Here is a 16,374-nt window from a genome sequence, read left to right on the forward strand (position 1 = left end):
TGGATTCTAGTCGTTTTTCCTCACGTCACCCCTCTGCTCGTGCTCCCTGTCTCACGTGTTTGGGTCCAGCCCCGATGTTTTTGAGGATAAATGGCCCAGAGCCCAACCTCTTACTCTATCTAGTACCAGAGTCTGGTGTCTCATGAAAATGGCAGCGAGGGGAAAGGTTTGAGACTAGTGGGCAGGAGTCTGGGCCGAACTGGGGTAACACCACCTGAGGCAGGACGGGAATTTGTTTCCAATGCGGGAACTGAACTGCACGATTGGAGGTCATGTAACCATGAGTAGGAAAGACGTGAGAATCTGTCTTCATGGGTTGGAAAAAGCTTCTGTTTCTTTTTCTTTCTTTTCTCTAGTCCTCTAATTCAAACTTCCTCCTGGGTTGTTTCCTCAAAGAGCCAGCCTCCAGTGCCCCCTGGTGTCCAAGAGAATTAAAACCCAAAGAGCAATGTTTACAAAATGGCCTTAAGGTCTGTACAGCATCCCCTCTATTAATACTGTCAGACAGTGGTACTGTAAAATAGCCCAAATTTGCTGCTGTCCCCCAAACTCAATAATACAGGCCCTTGGAGGTTATCAAGTCCATGTCTGGTTCCCATGTGTAAGTTAACCGTCACATCAGTATAAAATGTTTCTCATCCCTAGAGTTTAGAACGAGCAGACCAAAAGACCACCCTCCCTCTGACACCAACTGCAAGTTCAAAGGGGTGCCCCAAAAACACTCTTGGGTTTGACAATCCTAGAAGAACTCACAGGACTCACTGAAAGCTGTTCTACTCGCAGCCACGGTTTATTACAGGGAAAGGATACAGACGGGAATCGGCTGGCGGAAAAGAGCACAGGGCAGAGTCTGGGGGTGCTCCAAATATGCAGCTTCCAGACGTCCTCTCTGGAGAGTTGCGCACGGCATTAAGTCCTCCTGGCAACCACGTGTGACAGTGGATTCTTGTAAACCTGGGAAGCCCACCCAAGCTTTGAGTCCAGAGTTTTTACTGGAGGCTCCATCGTGAGGGCCTACCTGACTGCCCACGTGGCTGACCCATCTCCAGCCCCTCCAGAGTTGAGCTGACAAAGCCCCCACCCTAGGTATGTATGTGGCCTTATTGGTATGGCTCAAGTCACACTGTTACTATCTGGCTGGCTTAAGGTCTGCAGGCAAACAAAGCCAATCTATCAGGCCTGCCATTCCAAGGGCTTAGACATCACCTCCCAGAAGCAAAGGTCAGACCTGTCTCTGGTCTGGCCTTTGGGAAGGGTGAGTCTTTTCACTACATACTCCCCCCCATCTGCTTCTTTTTCTTGGCTCTTACTCTCCGAACGCTGGCCGGAGCCTGGGCCTCTCCCTCAGCAGCAGCAGCAGCAGCAGCCCGGGCCACCACTGCTCCCAGGGCCTGGCCCACTGCTTCACATGCCACCCAGCCCCCGTTCTTCCAATGGTCCTAAATGTCAGAGTGCTCCCACTGTGAAAGCATGAAGACAGCGACCTGGATGTCTGCAGTTGGTTTTCCTCTAACGAAACACTAAGGCCCATGCCATGGTTGGGACAGGCATTAATGATCACCTCGGGACTCTTTGTTTTTTTTTTTTCAAATATGAGCAAAACCCCCTCCTGCAGTAAGGGATGAATGTGTCTCCTCTGCGAGCCCTCATCAAAAACTCGGCTTTCCTTTGTTTTTAAATTTCTGAGCATTAGATTCTTCCTTTTCCAAAATTACTTCCACTGTTTACACATCTCTCTCCCCTTCTGTGTGGTCAATTTTTCTAGAGCAGGGGCTGTGTTCTAGGGTTCTGCCTCCTGGAACCCTGCTTGGCACATAATAGGTGCTCAGTTAGTATTTGAGCCATAAATCAACACATGTGTAAGGCGGTATGAATAAACCATCCTTTTAGTCTGAAATGCAAAAAATTCAAGTCTGCAAATGAACATGTGGGCGATAGAAGTAATGTATACTTATATTTTCTTATGTGTATATCAAAATTAACTGGAAGGATATACACACGATAACTATGTTTCCCTGTGGGAAGAACCAGGTAGCTGGGGGCAGGGCTGAAAAGACTACTTCCAACTGTATACAACCTTTCATATTTTTTTTATTTTTGAGCCATGTAACTGTATTATAGATTCCAAACAATTTAATTTAAAAATTCTAGCAACAGGGCAGTGATTTGTAAGTCTTTATTTTGGCTTATATCAACTGCATTCATTACTACCATGGATTTATAATAGCTCAGGAGGAATAGTCACTAGATATTCTGTTGTTACTAGACACTAAACACGAGGAAGAGACCAGATGGACTTTAGAATGGGCTAAGGAGAGGAGAAAAGAAGCTCAGGGGAGAACAGGAGGCCCTGCCCACCCATTGTCAGGAAGTGAGTTCAGATCAGATCTAACTTAATGCCAGCCTCTCCAAAAAGGTTTCCAGAAACAGGTCCATAACATTATTCACTGGACAAAAAAAATGTCAATGTTTCTAGAAGAGACCTCCTTGACATGAAAGACCCAACTTAGAAACCACTATACAGAGCCAACTTAGAAACCACGACAGAGCTGGGGTCACGGCAGCCTGGCATCAAGATACTACTGTGGACACGGCAATCTCTAGGGTTGGTTCTCACTCACAGACGCCTGCGTTGCTTTACGGCATAAAGATGTTGTAGACGGTTCTCACGTAGATCTCATCGGGAGGAGGCTTCTTCTTGCTGCCAGGTTCAAGGAATTTTCTAATAGTAGGGATATTACTCATCTTCACTGTGTACTCCTGGAAAGGAAACCACAGACGTTCAAGGTGAACCACAAAGGTATAGCTGTTCCAAATGGTCCATCCAGCAAAATTTAGTCCATAAATATCTGGTACAGAGATCCAACCAGAACCGTAATCCAGCACCTGTTTAGGATCTGACCTCTGGGTACAGTTTTATACGCTCTCTGCCAACAACAGCTAGGACTAGACCAGGCTTTATGCAAACCTCATCGTTCACAGCAAGATGTGTTTTTTTTCAGAGATGGCAAAATTAAAAAGGTACTTAGAATAGGATTATGATTCTTGCTTAAAGAGGGAAAAAAGACTTAGGAAGTACCTTAAATATACTGGTCTGTTTACAGAAAATGCACAAGTCCTTTAAATAAAGGTGCTTTAAAAAGTCATCAGATGGTACAATTTAGATTTTAAGGTTCCACTTTCTTGGTCTTTTTCATGTCTAGCAGTAAATGAATCTTCTTTCTGGCTATGTGTGGCAGATGGTCAGTTGCATATTTTGGTAGCCTGGGGCTCGGATACCAGATATTTATGTAAGCTAGCATGAAAGAAAAAAATCATATATTTTTTCATAGAGTTAAATCTTACCAAGTCTCGGTAACTGAGAAAAAAAGTCTATTTGATCTAGTAAAAATTTTTAGTTATATGAAGAAATATATGCATTATATGTAATTATTCTAATAAAAGCCTTTCAGCCCTGGCTGGTGTATATAGCTCAGTGGATTGGGCATGGGCTTGTGAACCAAAGGATCGAGGTTCAACTCCCAGTCAGGGCACATGCCTGGGTTGCAGGTCAGTTCCCAGGAGGGGACGCATGAGAGGCAACCATACATTGATGTTTCTCTCCCTCTCTCCTTCCCTTCCCCTCTAAAGATAAATAAACAAAAAATCTTTTAAAAAAACCTTTCAAAGAGGTAATTTATTTTAAAAGCTACTTAAGCACGTACACAAACACATAAATATACACATGTCACTAATACTAACAAAAACTCTATTAGTCATGTCAGTGAGTAGTATATAAATATGACAACTTTCTTTTTATTACTATGTGAACTATTTGTGTTATCTAGTTTGGAATATTATACCAATATTCAGAATCTCATTCCATAGAATTTATCATTTCAAAATTTACATAGGGTTCATACTTACCATGTATAATAAGCTTTTGTGACTCTTCGCAATTTTTAACCCTTTAATTAATGTAGAAATGACCCTCTAAATAAACTCAGATCTGGTGTTAGATTCTGAAGTTCTTTAATATTGATGTTTGGTCTGATCAGAGATTAAAACTGTATTTATACAAATGTGCCTGCAGTTTAAAAGCAAGTTGATAACACCATGGATAAAAAATACCAGTCGGTCCCCAGGCCATTTCAAGAACCTACTGGCATTAAAGTCAAGTAAACAATGTTCATCTCTGTGTCTTCTTCTTTATAATGGCTGTTTGCCTTATTGAAGATTTTTAATCTCATTTTCTGGGTGTATGCATTTAAGCAATAGTGTTGCACCCATTCGTATATCAAAATGATGTTTACTGGACTTGGAAAAATAAATTTTTTTAAAAAAAGTATCTGTGTTACTCTTTGGAGATTAAGTGCGAGTCTCTCTGGGTCTTCAATAAGTTTGCCAAAGATTTATCAATGTGGTCTACATCGGGGGTTGACAGCCTTTCCACGAAGGACCGGTTAGTACATATTTTAGACTGCATCATCTCTGTTGGAACCACTCACCTGTGCCGTGGTCGCACAGAAGCGGCCATAGACAAGGCATAAATGAATAGGTGCGGCTTTGTACCAATAAAACTTTTCTATGGATACTGGAATTGGAACTTCACATAATTTCATGTGTCATAAAATATTATTTTGTTTTGACATTTTTCCCAAATGTTTAAAAATGTGAAAGCCATTCTTAGCTCAAGAGTTGTACAAAACTAGGTGGCAGGCCTGATGTGGCCTGGCCCAGGAGGGCGAGGTGTAGTTGGCCAACCCCTAGTACAGAGGGAAGCCCACTGGACTTGCAAATAAGAGGCTAAGGTTCTAAGCAAAACTCAGGGGCCCGCTGGCTGGGCCATCTGACTGCCGACTTCTTTACCTGGAGTCTCTATTTCCTCATATGTATGTTGAAGGCATTGGGTGAGATTAGTTGTTGAAAGCCCTTTTCTGCTTCAACACTGTGTGATCAGTCCTGCCAGAATAATAGTGAGGAGTAAACAGAGCCACACCCAAGTCTTTCCTCAGAATTTCTGGGATGGGGAACGGTGGGAACTTCTTGGGATGATGTTTAGGGTGCCTCCTTCTAGCTCTCGGAACTCAGGCTTGGACACATCCGATTTGAGACTACGTCATTGCTGAGAACGGGAGCCATGCCCTGAGGATGAGACCGTTTTGACGCTGATGCTCATGTCCTCTGGGTCAGTACATTCAACCATAACAGATGCATCCCACCCTTGTGATTACATCTATGGCAAGCGCCTATTGGCTAAGCTGTGTATGAAGCTGGTTCCACAAGTGCAGTTACGGAATACAAGCAACATGAAACTTCTTTCACATGTAAACGACCTTTCAGCTCTAAAGCTCTGGGGAGCAGGAAAACAATGTCAAGTCTGTACCTTCATTTCATTTTACCAACCAGAATCTTAAAAAGTCATGTGCACACACATGCATCCCAGCCCATCAGCAGGCACCGAAGGAAGGCCACGAGTACTTCTGGACCAGTCTTCTAACACATGGTTTTATTTACCTGCAGGTGAGGAAATGATGACAGGATATTGGGAATTTTCTCCTCCAGGGCCAGAATGGTCTGGAGGAGAACCACGTCCGCAAGGCTCAGCTGATTGCCAACGAGGAACCTCTGTCCGTGCTCCCTTAGGACCTGCAGGGATGAGGAGTTCGCGTCAGTTACAGCACCCCAGAGACACTGACGAAGCTACTGAATCAGAGCAGTGCCCAAGGAGGGTGGCCCGAGGGCCTTATCTTTTTATCTCTTTATTAACAACAGCAGTTAGGAGGAAGCTCCCTGCATCAGACTGGGCATGTACAAAACGTATAGATAGGTAAGCACCCTTAAATAAGAACAGAACACTGTGAGGGTGAAGGACATTAAATCTAGATTTTGCATCCAGTACTTTCAAAGGATATATCTGTTCTGTAAATACTGAGGATACATTTACAGAAATGAACTAGCCCTGATGAATTTAGGAAGTGATGTAAGGAGTAAGCGAAAGATCCTTGCCAAGGAGTCCAATTTTGTTTGCCAGTTGTTTCTGTGGTAAGAACTGTGGTAGACGGAGGGAGATCCCCCTGGCAGCGAACTCTCGGATGCTCATGAGTGTGAGGACATGTGCACACGTGTGTGTGTGGTATGTATGACAAACAGGGACCCTGTCAGAGCCACTGGAGCCAGAGTGGGGTAGTACAATGAATCCAGAATTTGTAGTCCAAGGACAGAGTTCCATTCCCAGCTCTCCTCCGTAGGCACATCACTCAATCTCCCTGCGATTCTGTGTCATTATGCATAAAAGAGGAGTAACATTTTTAGCTCATGTGTTGGGAAGAGCCCTGACATCATCTGGGCCATTGAAACATAAGAACCAGCAGTGGCCTTTCCCCAAGGCACCTGTTTCTCCCTGTCACACCACATGTCTGCATTATCATAGTTTACATTCACAAAGTGCCTGTGAGCAAGAGAACATGAAACCCAGTGACAGAAAGACCCAGGAAATACCACCCCTTCAGAAATCTAATTGCATGAAGATGGCCAGAGGAAGTCTGCCAATTCTATAGTTTAACATTGTCTTTTTTTAAATTGCAACATTTAACACAATTCCTCTCAGTTGAGGAAAAGAGGAGTTACAAGTCCAGAAAAGCAGAGTAACAATAACAGCACAGAAAAAAGCACAAAGGGTAGAGAAATAAAGAGCGACAGTTCTTCTCTTCATATTAAACTGTTAAGTAGAATGTCTGATACATAACGCTATTCCACAAATGTCTGTGGGATGAATAAATGAGGGAGTTTCTGCTTTTCTGTACCTTGCACAGGGTGGGCGCCTGGTGAATGTAAGCAACGATAATGCACACATGTGGCGAGCCATATTTCTCCAGACTTCTGAATGATGCGGTCCTAGGGGAGTCGAGAGGCTCCAAGACATCTTGGCTTTGTGCTGATGGCTACTGCCAGCTCCCAGGAGTCCCTCGGGCTAGCCCAACACTGTCATGAGCGAAAAGGGGCGTTGGCAGCAGCCCCCTGTGGTCTGGGTCTGCTTGCTCATAGGCTTCTCTGCCTCCTACCTTTTCAAACACAGGAAAGTACCGAAGGATGGCCTTCTGGGCCATGCTAACCACTTCCTTTTGCTGGTCGTCTGGTTTTAGGAAAGGGTGCATGATAATCAGTTCCAGCAGGTCCAGCGTCCCTTCCACATACATGTCAATCCTGAAAACCAAAAAGCACTTTTCTTAGTTTCCCCTTCCTAGAACTCATCGGCTTCCACAACTGAAAAGGCAATTCAGAGTGCTTCTTCTCTTAGGGGTCTGACAACTTAAGTAGCAAGAAGCATACACCTGTCTCTTAACAGGGAAGATACCAAGACAACTCTGTAGTTATCATTTGGGAAATTCCTTCAGAAACATCTGTCACAAATCAGAAAGCACAGCAGTCCTGCGGCCCCTCCCCCAGCCCCTGCTCCTCCACTCTCACCGCAGCACCCGAGTGCAGTGTGGGCGGAACTCCCCATTTATAAAGAGTGCTATCACCGATGGGATGCTTGGTGCGTATCAGGCACGGTGGTAAACACTCTATATCCGGTATTTCATAGAATCCTATGACGTTCTGAGGAATGTGCTATTATTATCCCCATTACACAGGAAATTCATCAGTGATGACTCCAGAGCTTAACACACTGCCAAGGGGCGTACATCTAGGAGGTACAGGGACCAGGCTTTGAATCCAAATGATAATTCAAGGCACAGTATCCTACACCTTGAACGTCACAGCAGCTTCCTATTCCTAATAAGTACATAATGGTAACAAATCTGTGTGGAAGGTAAAGAGTATTATCAAAGCATTTAAAGATGTTGAAAACCGAAACCATCACACTCCAGATACATGAGCCAGTATCTGAATTCAATCCTTTTCTATCATTTTACTCAGATACTCTGTACTGACTCTGCAACTGGTCTTCACAACCTCCCTAGGTTTTCACTCCCTGTTCACACCAACGATACAAGAAGGCATAAAGCAGACAAGGTACGTGCTGCAGAGGACTGCAGATCAGCTAAGGCATCGGTAAGCTGACAAATGACAACACTCAGGAGGGGCCACAGTACAGGGTTCTCTCCTTGAGGTCCTTGCCGAAGAGGTTGTGCTTGTCTGCTATGTAGTGGAGAATGCTTCGGGTCTGCACCAGCTTCATCCCGTCAATTTCAACCATTGGCACTTGCTGGAACAGCAGGTGGTTACCTGAGAACGGAAGCCCAGAGTTAGAGGCGATCTCTCCGCTGTCCCCCAACCCCTAAAAAGTGCTGTAGGGAACGAAAAGGGATAGTGGGGCCATAGCCATAGGAAACAGGGTTTAAAACTCCCTGATGACAGAGAGATAACCTCAACTGCATTCAGGGGAACAGATTTAGGCATGAAAGAAGCATGAAAACTAGCTTTATGCTAAAGTTTCCCCTTTCGTTTTCACCCCTGGCAAAGTACCGACCCACAGTGATAAAGGTGTGGAAATGGAATGAAGACATCTCTTTAGAGCTGTGCTGGCCGAGAGAGTAGCTAGTAGCTGCACGTGCCTAGTTAGGCCTAAATTTAAATTAATTAATATCTGGAAAATTTAGAATGCATCCTTAGTTACACTAGATGCATTTCAAGTGCTCAGGAGGCACAGATGGCTAGTGGTTACTATGCCGGACAGTGCAGACTAGAACATTTACATCGCTGTAGAATGTTCCACATACTATATGCCTTAGGTGATGGGATAAAGCCTAAACCACCACCTGCTTCTCGTGGACACTCGTTGGTTTTTCTCTTTCGCAGCCATAAAGCTTACTATCACTTACTACCATGTTTGCTGTCACTGATCAAAAAGTAGCCCATTACTTTCTTCAACAAATTTGTATCCAACACTTTCAAATACCAGGGAGAGATGCAAGTATAGGGTGCAGCTTGGCCTGGGAGGGGCTCAAGGCTGGAGGGGAACGTGAGGGTCGAGGGGAGATGAGTTCTCAGCACATGCCTCATGGTGTCAGGCAGTGTCCTGCATGACAGGTGGCATGACAGCCCTGTACAGTTGATCCCTCTCCGGGGAGTCTCAACCTGGGCTTAAGGGCCCTGCTGGGAGGGAGGCTGCTTCCAGACTTCTAGGTATTTCTTAGCAGGGGTGTCCAACCTTTTGGTGTCTCGGGGCCACACTGGAAGAAGAGTTGTCTTGGGCCACACATTAAATACACACACACCAATGAAAACTGATAAGCAAAAGAAAGATTTTAAGTAAATTTACAATTTTGTGTTGGGCTGCATTCATAGCCATCCTGGGCTGTGGGTTGGACACCCCTGTATGGGGCCTGGGTGTGGAGAGGGTAGGGTTGACTAGGATTTCAAGGGCATCTTTTATTGATCCATTTGCTTATAGTAGTTGCTTCGGAAATGCATCCCAGTGCAAATGGGGACTTTTATCTGCAAACTTTAGTAGTCCCAATGCCTCAGATAATTTGGAGGAGGCGAAAGAGGTGAGGCAAGGAAAATGAGGAGGGAAGGGATGAGGAAGAGAAGGGAAGGGGGAGAAGGAGGTTGGATGAGGAAGGTCAGGGAGGAGAAAGGGATGGAGAAGGGCTGTTTACGTGGTTGGAAGAAGGAGGTGCTCTCTCCCTTTAGCTAACCCTTACAGAAGTACCGAATAAGAAGCAATTTCCTGGCAATTTCAGCTGATATTCCTTCTTGCTGGTCTGATTTTAGGACACTGTTCTGAATGTTTAACGTCAGCAGCGCCTTTGCCATTGCAATAAAATACCATTTCTTTTTTTAGAAAAAAGTACCAGGATTACTGAGAGTCATCTCATGTCCATACTCACCATCCTGCAACTTCTGCAACTGTTCTTTTGTTTCTAAAAATTCTTCATCAAACTAAAGTTTAAAAAAGACACCCCCCCCCAAGAAAAGGTACATGTTATTACAGGTTCAGCACTGCAAATTCCAAATTAACTTGCCACCACATTCAAGAGAAGAGCACACTTAGCATCCTCATCCCGGTTTCTAAAGATTACTGCCCACTGAAAGCAACCAGGGCTGCTAGGGAAAGAGCTGATTCTGTCATGTCAGGAAGCAGGGACGCCCAAAGACTAATGAGACATGTCAAAGGTGAACTTAGGACCCTACCTAAAGATAATTCCCTAGTCGAATCTGGGACGGTTCAAGCATCAGGAAGAGTGGATTATAAGACATACCAACAACCAAATCACTGTGTCCAGAAATGATGATACTGAAAAAGGGGAGGGAGAGGAGAAAGTTCTTTTTTTTTTTTTTTTGACAGCAGAACTAGTGCTGGGTAATGTAGAATTATTGCTAATTAATAATAAAATTAGAAAATCACCAATTTGCAACCTACAATGGAATAACTGATTCTAATAAGGGTGATCAAGGATGCTGAAATCATTGGGTCATGGGACACAGCCTTGTCACAGATCTCAAAATGTTACCCACAAGTCACTTAATTACAACAAAGGAAAAAAAGGATCTTTATAATGCAGACACCTGGAGGTCTTACCATCTGTCCAACCAAGTGGTCAAATTTAGCTGCCTATTGAGGGACACTCTGAATGTCATGTGCTTGCTGCTATGACAGAATGAGAGGGACACAGTAGCGGTGTAAAAACCTTGCCAAAAACATTCAACCTGCATCTAACCATGAGGTAAAAATCAGGCACACCCAGATGTAGGAATTCTGCAACAAAGTGTCCTGGACCCCTTCAGAGTCAAGGGTGGGGCTGGGGGTGGGGGAAGGTACTGTTGGAGATGAAAAGAGACTAACAACCAAATGCCCGAATCTTGGTTAGATCCTGGATCAGGGTGATGGTTCAGGAGGCAGCTGTAACTGCTACACTACTATATAAAAGTTAGGTAGACATCTGGGGGACATGGGGATTGTATATTAGATATTGTAAATTTAGCATTAATTTTCTTCTTTGTGACAATTATATTGTCGTTGTTAGGACAGCTTATTCTGAGGAGGAAGGTATCTGCTGATGTCTGCAACTTACTTTCAAAGGACTGAAGGAAATGAAAGCAGAGAGAAAGAGAGAAAACAAATGTAGCAAATTAACAAATTTAGTTGAAAGGTACCCATTGTACTATTACACTATTTCTGTAGGTTTGAAAAAAATCAGGCAGAACCTGCAGGCAGCTCCAGTGCAATGACTGCCTGAGGCTGGGGTTCGGTCCCCACCACCCATCCTTTGCTCCCTGACTTGGAGAACTGCCCTCTTCCACACCAGAGCACTCACTTTCTCAACACTCTGGCAGCTTTTAAGTGAATTACCTGGAAGCCCTGAATTAGACAGGTGCTTGAGGCCCATACGTCTTCTCTTTTGCATGCTGCTGATTTCTCTCTTAACAAGGGGATCTGACCAGATTTCTGGCTTGGGTGGGGCGGGGATCTTCAGGAAGATAGAGCTCTGTGCTCAATGTTGGAGAGGCAACATCCTCTCCTTAGACACAGCTATGTCTAAGGACCCAAACCAGTGACAGGGATGGAGGATGCTGATTCCCTGAATCTGGACCCACAGCCCTTAAGCAGGTTGTTGCCTAATTACTCAGATGTGTGTGCTTTCCCCGCAGGCTCAACCCATACTGTGACAGCAGGAATCACGACCTCACCCAGTGGCTGCCAGCCCATTCCTGATCGTTTCAGATCTATATGAGCACAAACTCAGCTAAAATGTCCTTTTGGCGAAGACATGGGGAGAAACCAGCACCCACACCCCATATCACCTTTTGGGAATTGTTCCTGTAAACCACTGTGTTCAGCCCCAGTGAGGGAAGCCAGTCAAGCTCCCTCTACCTTGCTCAGGGGGTGAGCCCAAGACCCAGGCTGGGCTAATTATTCTGCCCCACCCATCTGCCCACTGGGATTGGTCCTGAATAAGCAGGTCACCTGACCTATGTTCTTGTTTGTTTGTTTAACTTATTTAGGGTTGAGTGTTCATTAATGAAACCAAGAATCTTGACTTGTAGGAGAATAGGAGGGACAGGGTAGAATGCAGATTGGGAAGAGAGAGGATGTGAGGAAGCATTATATTACAGGTATAAGACATCTACTGCAAAACCTACAAATAAAACAGAATTGTAAGTTCAGAAACACGCAAGTTTAGACAGATGCCATAAATAAGCAGGCCAGGTTGAGATCACGGGACTGAGAATTTTTTCACAAATGTCCTGAGACAACAGGGAATGAGGGGGCCGTGCCAAACCAGAAAGGCCCGGCTGTGTGCGTAGTGGCAGGTCCTTCCTCAGATTCTGTGGAAACGGGGGCCTGTATCACTAGGCCTTCCAATTTCTCAAGAGAGGCCAAAAGTGAGCATTTGTACACAAAAAGGATATCAACCAATTTTAAAAAATCGTAAAACACTGTGTGGGGAGTTATAATGGTATACAAAGAAACCAAAACCCAATCCAAACCAATAAGACACAAAACCCCAAACTCAGCAGCAACCTTCATTTGTCATCTTTGGAGGTTGCCAGGGTTTCAGAATTCATTATTCTGAAAATTGATAAAGAGACCGAATCAAGCATTTATCTTGCCCTTCCCACATAAGCTATACTTCAAGGTAATTAAATAGTTAACAAGTGAAAAAGTACTCTTTATAAGAGAATGACAGTTAATAAATTCAGGTGAAATGGAAGAAATAGAAAAATCACCCTTTTGTCATCGCTAGCAACGCTGATGAACAGCAGCTGCTAAACCCACTATCGGAAGAGGTAATCAGGGAACCTCATCACGTGTGGGCCAGGCTGACGTCTCCGGAACACACTGGTCAAGCTTTGCACGGCTGAAAGGGAGACAGTCAGACATCATGCACCCCTGATGGCGTAGGATAAAAACATGTTCTCAGTTCCTTCTGTTAGAATCTGGCAAGAAAAAAAAATGTAAACACAGAAAGAAGATACAGGAGCCTGGATTTGATCACAACTCAGGATCCAACCAGCCATTTGCAGGAAACATAGATAGTAAAAGAGCAGGTTTAAAATGAGAGTAAATCAGCCAAATGCAGAGTGGGGGGAGATGCTACAGGGCAGTTTCTTCCACACTAAAACAAATGAAGACAGTTAGCAGCCAGATTTGGCCTGTCAATGCCATTGTCTAATAAAAGGAACCAGGCTTCTCGGAGAAATTCCTGATTCTAGGGCCGGACCTAGGAAAATACAAGCACAGACTGGAGCACCTTGTTGTGTTAGAAAGTAAGAAACCGATGAAGGGGGAGAAAGAAAAAAACGAGGCGGGGGATGGGGCAATGTGGGAAGGGCACAAAGAGCGAATCTAAAAGAGTTCCAACGGCCAGAGCTGGAATAATTTGAGAAACAAAGTAAAATATTACTGCATTGTGACCCAACGTAAAAATAAACACAAGTCAGTACTAATATAAATAAATGACTGAACGAATAAATAAAGGAAGGAAGAGGAAAAAGACATCTCCCTCACCTAAGAATTCTCAAAGCAGATACCCCACCCCCACCCCAGGAGGTGGAGCTTCATTCCCATCCTTTTGAGCCTGGGCCAAACAGGAGTCACCGCTAAGGAAGAGGGGGAAATGGCCACTTTGCGAGAAGCGTGGCAGACACCACCTTAACTGAGCGGCCACGATGACTAGCACCAGTGATGATAATCCATGTTAATATTAGGTGACCCCCAATGCGATACCATGGAAAGGGGACTTTTCATGTAGCGTCTCGGTGCTATTTCCCCCCCAACCCCAAACCTCCCTCTAATTTGAGAAAAAACATCAGACAAACCCAAATTGGAGGATCCTACTGATCCTCCAGTAAAAACACACGACCAATTCTTTTCAAAACTGTCAAGGTTGTACATGAAAAGAAAGACTGAGAAGCTGTCATGGATTGAGACTAAGAAAACATATGACTATAATGTCGGATCCTGGAACAGTAAAACGACATTCGCGGAAAAACTGATTAAATTTGAGTAGCCTGTAGTTCAGTCCCGCACCCAGGTTCATTCTTTGGTCGCAGCATGGTTATGCGAGATGTTATCAGGTGAGGCTCAGTGGGGGTGATATGCAACGCTCTGCGCTGCCTTTATAAGTGTTCTGTAACCCTAAAATTATGCCCACATACAGAGTTTTTTTTAATGCAAAAGTAACTGTTATTCATTTTTAAAATTCCGAAGGAAATATAACCAGATGCAATGTGCAGGCCCAACTTAGACCCAGACTGGAATAACTGACTGTAAAAAAGACCAGTTTACGACAATCAGGCTGAGTGTTAGATATAAACAAGGAACCGTTAACTCTGTAGGGGATAATAATGGTACCGTGGTCATGTTTTAAAATTCTCATCTTTTACACATAAGAACTGACGAAGCGCTACAATGCTGGATTTTGCTTTAAAATACTCCCACGTAAGTGGAAGGCAGGAGTTAGATGAAACAAGATTAGCATAAAGTAAATGATTTTTTAAAAAAGTTTTTATTAAACTTATTGGGGTGACATTGGTTAATAAAATTATATAGGCTTCAGGTGTACAATTTTATAATGTACCATCTGTGTATTGTATTGTATTCACCACCCAAAGTCAAGCATGCCTACACCACCATGTCCCCCTTTTACTGACTTCTATCTTCCCCCACCCTCCTCTTCCGCTGTTAATCACCATTAAAACGAACAATTCTTGAAGCTGAGTGAAAGGCATACAGAATTAACGGCAATGTCCTCTCTACCTTTTTCCTACCGGAAAATTTCTGTAAGTAAGAAGCTAAAAGAACAGAACAAAATCCCTGTGGGCCAACATATACACAGATGCAGACAAGAAATACACATTGTATAATTCAGAACAGTCTGGGAGTAACAGGCAAATTTCAGGCTCATTTCTTTTCTCCTTATTAATAAATATTTACTGGTGGTAGACCATAAGCCAATGACTATGTAAAAGTCAAAAGCAAAAGAGAATTCCATGCACTACATACCATTTATTGGAAAAGAAAAACGAATGAAAACAATGTTAAGGAAAGAATCCTGACTCCATGGAGCATGTCTGTAATATTAGTGGGAGAGGACTAGCTCCCGGCTCCTCCATTTAGGCTTCCTTCAAAAGTCCCACAGCTGTAGGACAAATCTGTGAAGAAACAGCATGTAAGGTACCTCGACTCCAGCAGCAGCTAAAACCCATCTTACGGTTTCCATTCGGCCTCTCCCGTTCGGATAGTGGAGCTTGGGCTTCTTCTCTGCCATGATGGTCTTTCAGGCTTTCTGCAAAACACACGCAGCAGCTCCTCCTACTTTCGAGTCCTCAACCCAGTGCTCAGGGGCTAAACGAATATTCACGATGGGGGCACAGAAAACTGTTTTGTTCTTACTGCGCTTTCCCTCACTCAAAAACATACCATCTTTTAAAAACTTTTTAACCACCTCGGGTTTCATATTGTTTCTATTTATAATTTCTTATTCCAGATCTTGGAAAACTGGGGCCATTTGTTGTAAAGGCATTTGTGCTAGCATTGTTTTTCGCAGAATCAAATCATTACATACTTTGACCTTGAAAAATCTTAAATTTTCCAAATTCGGCCGGTAGAGACCAGACACGGAGGGTTGCCGAGAAGTCTACACTCACCCGCAGGCCTGCAAGTGGGCATACTTTCACGAGCATCATCCTATTTGATTATCACACAAACTGGAACGTAGATAGGCCGAGTGTTTGGTATTGCCTCCAAAATGTGCACCCATCGTCACGCCTGTGATAGTGGCCCGGGGTCCCGCACGTCCCCCGCCCTCGCTGGGGGGCGAGCCCCGAGCCCTAGGAATGCGCTCAGGCCACAGACTCGGCCACCCAAGACTAGACTTCGGTGCTCGTTCCATCCGTCTGCCTGCCCTGCCTGGGGAGGATGTGAGCCCGGCCTCTTCCACCAAGGGATTCAGACTTCGCAAAGCGGGGTTATAAAAACATAAGCACTGAGCCAAGAATGACCCCAACTGGCAATCAAGAAGCCCACGTCTGTGCAGACGGAGGTGGGGGGTGCAAAGAATAAGTAGGAGGGAGACAGGAAAAAGACTGAAGGAGTGGGGGGCGGGTGGGAGGGGAGGATGGACGGTGGCGTAAGAGGGTCGGAGTCGAGAGAACACAGAGGGGGAGAAATAAAAAGAAGGGGAAAAGCGGGTGGGAGCATCAGGAGGGACACAGACCTGAAATCCGCTAACAGCAACGGGAATCCCACAAAGGCCACTAGGAAGAGCCTGCAACCAGGCAGGACCAGCAGGCGGATAGGAGGCGCTAGTTGTGGGCGAGGCTCGAAGAAGAATTCACCAATTGAGACAACAATATTTAGCATGCCCCACCCATTTGCAAGGCATTGTGGTTAATATAAAAACAGTCGAAATGTAAGCCAGTTTTTATGTTAATTTTAGC

At 44.4% G+C, this 16,374-nt stretch overlaps 1 protein-coding gene across 2 annotated transcripts; it reads right to left on the bottom strand.

Annotated features, from left to right (window-relative positions):
* Positions 1–1,507: 1,507 nt before the first annotated feature.
* On the bottom strand, positions 1,508–16,251 carry LOC118992865 (glutathione S-transferase A4). 2 transcript variants are annotated; one of them, XM_037054907.1, is made up of 7 exons: positions 16,152–16,251; positions 15,114–15,221; positions 9,819–9,870; positions 8,079–8,211; positions 7,044–7,185; positions 5,497–5,628; positions 1,508–2,760 (listed from the first exon to the last, which is right to left on the bottom strand). In XM_037054907.1, the coding sequence occupies exons 2-7, from the start codon at positions 15,201–15,203 to the stop codon at positions 2,638–2,640; spliced, it is 672 nt and encodes a 223-aa protein (XP_036910802.1). In that variant the 5' UTR covers positions 15,204–15,221; positions 16,152–16,251; the 3' UTR covers positions 1,508–2,637. The 2 variants fall into 2 exon arrangements, with proteins under 2 accessions (XP_036910802.1, XP_036910812.1); XM_037054917.1 differs by lacking the exon at positions 16,152–16,251 and adding an exon at positions 15,583–15,598.
* Between the last annotated feature and the right edge of the window lie 123 nt (positions 16,252–16,374).

Source organism: Sturnira hondurensis, unplaced genomic scaffold (genome assembly GCF_014824575.4).
Source record: "Sturnira hondurensis isolate 20B ecotype Veracruz unplaced genomic scaffold, ASM1482457v3 Scaffold0000880, whole genome shotgun sequence".
Taxonomy (NCBI): domain Eukaryota; kingdom Metazoa; phylum Chordata; class Mammalia; order Chiroptera; family Phyllostomidae; genus Sturnira; species Sturnira hondurensis.